Source organism: Uranotaenia lowii, unplaced genomic scaffold (assembly GCF_029784155.1).
Source record: "Uranotaenia lowii strain MFRU-FL unplaced genomic scaffold, ASM2978415v1 HiC_scaffold_413, whole genome shotgun sequence".
Classification (NCBI taxonomy): domain Eukaryota; kingdom Metazoa; phylum Arthropoda; class Insecta; order Diptera; family Culicidae; genus Uranotaenia; species Uranotaenia lowii.
In genome coordinates, this window is record NW_026598327.1 from 28,622 (window position 1) to 34,705 (window position 6,084).

Consider the following 6,084-nt stretch of genomic DNA (forward strand, 5'->3'; position numbering starts at 1 on the left):
GTTTCGTGTCTTTCAGTGTAGTGGTTTCGTGTGTTTTTATGGCATGTTGACGTTTCGTAGCAAGGTAAGTGTATGTTCAGGTGAGTATCTATTTTTTTGCAAGGTAAGTACAATTTCAGGTAAAGTATTGTTGGTGTTTTCAAGGTAAGTACAATGTTAGGTAAATTATTGTGTAATTCAATTATAATTCATGATTTTTTAATGTGTATTTTTTGTGTAGGTGATTTATTCCGCAACATGCCGGCCGCCGTTGAAACCGACCGTTTCAACCGACCGCCTCGTCGTTAGATGATGATGCTGATGAACCCTCGCCTTCGTTGGACTCGATTGGTAAAACTGCGACCTCCGTGATCGCTCGCTTGTATTCGCCAGACGCCGTTTTGACCACCACAACGCGTACTCGTCCGTCGGAACCGGTGACGGTTTGGATGACACGACCGAGAGGCCATTGAAGCGGAGGGTAGTTGTCGAGCTTTAGAAGCACCAGTTGACCTTGCTTAACGTCCGAAGTTGGTCGCCTCCACTTACTGCGCTGATGTAGTTGGCTAACGTAGTCCCTCGACCAAGAGCGCCAAAGATCCTGGACCGAACGTTGCATGTCCTGCAAACGGGTGATGCGGTTAGGCGACAGATGAAGAAGGTCGGGCTCGGGAATAGAGACAAGAGGCTCTCCAATGAGGAAGTGACCAGGAGTAAGTGATGAGAGGTCGTCGGGAGTATCGGTTAAAGGAATGAGTGGGCGAGAGTTTAATATAGATTCAATCTGTGCAACGATGGTCAGGAGTTGGTCCATTGAGAAAGCCTTTTGTCCCATTATGCGGCGAAAATGATACTTAAAGGACTTCACTCCGGCTTCCCAGAGGCCCCCAAAATGTGGTGAGCGGGCTGGGATAAAGCGAAAGATGATGCCGTGTCCTGTGCAGAATTCGCCCCATTCCTTTGACTTGAATTGTTGCTGGAACTCCTTCCGAAGTCGACGCAATTCGCGATCCGCCCCGACGAAAGCGGTTGCATTGTCGCAGTGTAATTCGAGAACGCGGCCACGACTGGCGACAAAACGTTTGACGGCGTTGATGCACGCGACGGTCGACAAGTCAGCGACGACTTCGAGGTGCACGGCCTTCACCACCAAGCAGACGAACAACGCAACGTAAACTTTAACCGACGCACCTTTCCCAAACAGCGGGCGAACGAAAAACGGCCCACAGTAGTCCATTCCTGAATAGGTAAAAGCTCGGGCTGGCTTTAGGCGTACTGATGGTAGCGGTGCCATGATTTGGTTTGTAGTTGTGGGATTGCACCTGAAGCAGATTACGCACTGGCGTACAATCTTCCGAGCTAACTCTCTACCCCGTAGTGGCCAAAAACGTTGGCGGATTGTTGCAAGGAGAAGTGAAGGTCCTCCATGAAGTGTCTGCAGATGAATCGATCTAGCAATCAACAAGCTCAGTTGATGATTTGCTGGCAACAAAATTGGATGGCGGGTATCGAAAGGTGCATTCAAATTTTTCAAACGTCCGTCGATCCGAAGAAGTCCGAATTCGTCCATCATAATATTTAGATTTTTGAGTGGCGATTTCGAGGCGAGTGAGACAGCATGACCAGACTTGGTGTAGTTATGCAAACGGACTTCCGTGGGAAATTCTTGATGCTGTGCGATTCGAATGAGGGACTTGAGCGTAATGTCTACTTCTTCAGGCGACAATGATGATGGTATACGCTCATTTTCTTGAAGTTTGCAGTTTTTTCGAAAGCGATAACAGTAGGAAACGACTCGTAGTAACTTCGCTAGCTCCGAAAACTGATTGAAGATGTTGCAGTTTTCTTCTATTGCGTGAAGAGAAAACATTGGACGCATTTCCACCTCCAGTTCTGGTTTAAATGGTATCGATACAACGCCATCCGGCCATGTTTCAACGGGGGAGGAAAGAAAATCTGGACCATGCCACCACAGCTTATCGTGCAGGATCTGGCTTGCGAGCATCCCTCGAGAAATACGGTCGGCAGGGTTTAATTCCGTCGATATGTGCCTCCATTTGGAACCCTTCGTTAGACGTTGAATCTCTGCAACTCGATTGGAGACGAACACCTTCCAACAGTTGGATCGGGAATTGATCCAGTGAAGAACGACTGTTGAATCCGTCCAAAACGTTACTGATCCGATAATTCTGGTATTCGTTAGCAGATTGTGAACTAATTGGCTGCCAAGAAGAGCTGCGCACAGCTCCAAGCGAGGAATGGATTGACCACGAAGCGGAGCGACACGAGATTTTGATGTGAGAAGATGCGAGTGTAGTTGGCCTTGTTCGTCAGCTGATACAATATAGATGCAGCAACCGTAACCTTTCTGCGATGCATCGCAAAAGCAGTGGATCGTGTATTGTTGTAGTGTGTTCCGCAAAACTCTTCGGGGGATTTGTAACGATAACAGCTCCTTAATGTCGCTACGATATTTCCTCCACCATAGTGCCGACTCTTCTGCAAGCTCAGAATCCCACGATAGATCAGCCTCCCAGAGGGTTTGAACGAACATCTTCGCGTTGACGACTACAGGCCCCAGAAGTCCAAGGGGGTCAAACAGCTGAGACATCTCTGAAACCACAATGCGCTTGGTAACAATTTCAAGTTCTGAGAGAGCAGGAATCTTGAACTTGAAGACATCCTCCTGGGGAAACCATAACAAACCCAAGGTTTTGACTGCTTGAGAACGATCGAGCTCTAGTTCTGTGGATGTCTCCCAGAACTCTTCCGGAACGCCGCTGAGAACTGTTTTGTAGTTTGACGCCCATTTTCGCAGAACAAATCCAGCCGACTTCAACATTTCCATTAGTTGCTTGCAGGTTTCTACCATCGTGTCGTGGTCGTCGTGTCCAGAAATTATGTCGTCTACGTATGTGCCCATTTGAATCACTGGTACGGCAAGAGGATATCGACTTCCCTCATCGATAGCGAGCTGGTTAAGCACACGCGCAGCATGGAACGGGGAACTTGCAAGACCATAAGTCACCGTTTTCAACTGGTAGGTGCTGATTGGATCAGTTGGGCGTTTCCGCCAGAGGATTTGTTGGAATTTTCGGTCATCAGGGTGGACCCAAATCTGCCGGAACATTTTTTCGGCATCGGCAGTAATGGCGAACAATGGCAGGCGAAAATTAACGACAGTAGAGAAAAGCGCTGGCTGAACTGTTGGTCCGACGTAGAGAGCTTCGTTGAGGGACAGAGCGGCTGCTCCACGACAGGAACCGTCGAATACCACTCGTGTTTTGGTGGTCGTACTTTCTGGACGCTGGATGGCATGGTGAGGAAGGAAAAACTGTGGGTTACGCGGCGCGACGCGAATCAACTCCATGTGACCCAAACTCTCGTACTCTGTCATGAAAGCTGTATAGCTGCGGTGCAAATATTGGTTGATGGCGAATCTCTTTTCCATTTGCTGGAATCTTCGAAGAGCAGCGGTGTATGAATCGCCAAGCATCGAGACCTTCTCTTCCTTGAGTGGAAGGCGAACGATATAACGACCTGTATCGTCACGGGAAACGGTAGTTTTGAAGTGATCTTCGCAGTGTTGTTCGTCAGGAGTAAGAGCTTTACCGTCATCGAAGTTTTCAACCTCCCAAAACCTCTGAAGTTGAGTATCGAGGCTATCGTCAACGCAGATGTGGCATGCTTGTAGTTCTCTATGCTCTGCATTTGGCTGCTTCAATGTACCACAAACGATGTATCCGAGGACCGTTTTCTGTAGCGTCGGAAACTCGGAACCAAGGGAAAATTGCTCGTGTTGAAGAAGGTCGAAGAACAGAGCAGCTCCAATGATGATATCAACACCTTGGCTTATGTTGAACTGCGGATCTGCAAGCGGTAGATGCTTTGGAATCCTCCAGCGAGAAACGTCAATGTGATGGCTGGGTAGCGAGACGGTAAGCTTTGGCAGTACGAGGCAGTCTAATTGAGTAGCGAAAGTTTCAAAACGTGAGGCAATGGCTAACGTAACACCATAGCGAACGTTGACGATGGATTGTCCAATTCCACTAACTGGCGAATTGAGTTTGTTCCGCTTCAAACGTAATTTCTGACAGAGGGCTTCCGAAATAAAGCTGGGTTGAGAACCACTATCGAGCAATGCTCTGGCAAAAACGTATTTATTGTCTGCATCTTTCACTTTTATCACTGCTGTTGACAAGATCACGATTGACTGCTGTAGTTGGGTGTTGACTTCCGCACTTTGACAGGCGGTGATTGGAGGATTATCAACGGAAACAACCGACGGCGTTGGGAAAGGATCGACACGCGACGATAACGGAAACGACGGATCAGGTGGTAAGGCAGACGAATTTTGTTCGGACAGGTTGCTTTCGGCAATATTCGATACGAGATGCGACATTTGGCACGAATGCGACGAAGTTGCTTCAGCGGAATTGTGAGCTGGCACAAATCGATTAGAGGTTGCTGCTGGTTGTGAACCAGGAGCCGACGGAAGTGGAGGCAGGTGTAACAACGAGTGATGCCTCTTCGAACAACTTTTACAGGATCCGCTGGAGCAATTTCTGGCTTGATGTGTTCCCTTCAAACAGTTTATGCAAAGGCCATTCTTTTTGACAAGTTCAAATCGAAGTTGAGGAGAGAGTGCACGAAATTGTTCACACTGGAACAGAAAATGCGCTTGCTTACAACAGGCACACCTGGGCGCATTATCAGAGACGACATGTGACACAACTGATCTGGATTTCGTTTGCTTATTCTCGGATTGGGTGGTTGCCGATTGGGAGAGCTTAAGGGTTTGTACTATTCGCGATCTTCTGTGGATAAACTCGAGAAGTTGATGGTATTTAGGGTAGTCGCCAAAGGCTGATATAAATGTTTCCCACTCGCGAAGTGTTGCAGCATCAAGACATTGGCTCAATCGTTCGATAAGAAAAGAATTCCAGTGGTTCTCAGCACTTTCGAGTTTATCCAGCAGTGATACATGGCGATCAAATTCGTCCGCAAGATCTGCAAGCCCCTGCGCAGACTCCTTTTTCAAAGAAGGAACGGAAAGTAAGGAAGACATGTGTCTCTTGATCAACAGGTTAGGTTTCTCATAACGTTCTTTCAATAGATTCCACGCTACCAAATAATTGTTGGAGGTGATCTCAAGCGCAGAAATAATTCGAGCAGCTTCGCCAGAAATTGTAGCTCTTATATAGTGCATTTTTTGTACCGCTGATAATTGCACACTCGAATGAATAAGCGAGACGTAAAGATCGCGAAAGGATACCCAATCATCGAGATTGCCGGAAAACTCCTTTAATTTTATTTCCGGTAAACGGACGCTTGAAGAAATGGGAACAGCTGATTGTTGAATGGGAACAGTGGGAGGTGAGGGTGGTTGGGCAGGAATTTTGCTTTGTAACGAGGCTTTTAATTCGTAGTACATATCTTGAAAATCCTTTCTTTCTGGCAGGAATTCTTCCCCAGCATCCTCAAGAACTTCTATTTCCTCCTGCGTTTCTTCAAATTCGTGCCACAACGCATCTAAGCGCAAAATGCGAATTGGCAACTGATCAGATTTATTCGGATCAAACGAGTCGTTAAACGTTTTAATTAAATTAGCGGAACCCAAAATATTACTCCGCCGACGGTAGAGAGTTTTTAATTTGGCTAGTTTGCTACTCGTTTTCTTGGGTGGCGTCATTGTTGCTTAGATTGCTTCGTAAAATAAGTGTCACGTACCTGCATGTGATGAACCACCTTACTCTAACCTCACTTTTAGATGCACGTCGAGAATGCACACGGTCTTTCCAATGTGGATACTGTTAGCCTAACAGCGATGCTGACGATGATGACGGTGATGTTAGCAAGTCAGCAAACTTACGGTGATGATATCGATGACGACTGCCGAATGTTAGCTAATCAGCTATGCTGACGACGATGACGATGACCGCACGATGTTTCGCACTTCAGCAGTGCTGAATATGGTGATGATGACGGCGACTAAAATCGCAAAGGCCTTTTAATTCTCGGCTGCTGGACCGGATCGTGGCCAGTGGAACGATAGGCTGCTGGGCCGGATGGTAATCCGTGAATATCGGCTGCTGGACCGGATAA

At 47.3% G+C, this 6,084-nt stretch overlaps 1 protein-coding gene across 1 annotated transcript; it reads right to left on the reverse strand.

Annotated features, from left to right (window-relative positions):
• Positions 1–265: 265 nt before the first annotated feature.
• Positions 266–5,671, reverse strand: LOC129760084 (uncharacterized). The gene has a single exon (XM_055757658.1). The coding sequence runs from the start codon at positions 5,669–5,671 to the stop codon at positions 266–268; it is 5,406 nt and encodes a 1,801-aa protein (XP_055613633.1).
• Between the last annotated feature and the right edge of the window lie 413 nt (positions 5,672–6,084).

Coding starts and splice junctions, on each gene's coding strand:
- LOC129760084 (XM_055757658.1), bottom strand. CDS start 5,671: ATGACGCCACCCAAGAAAACGAGTAGCAAACTAGCCAAATTAAAAACT.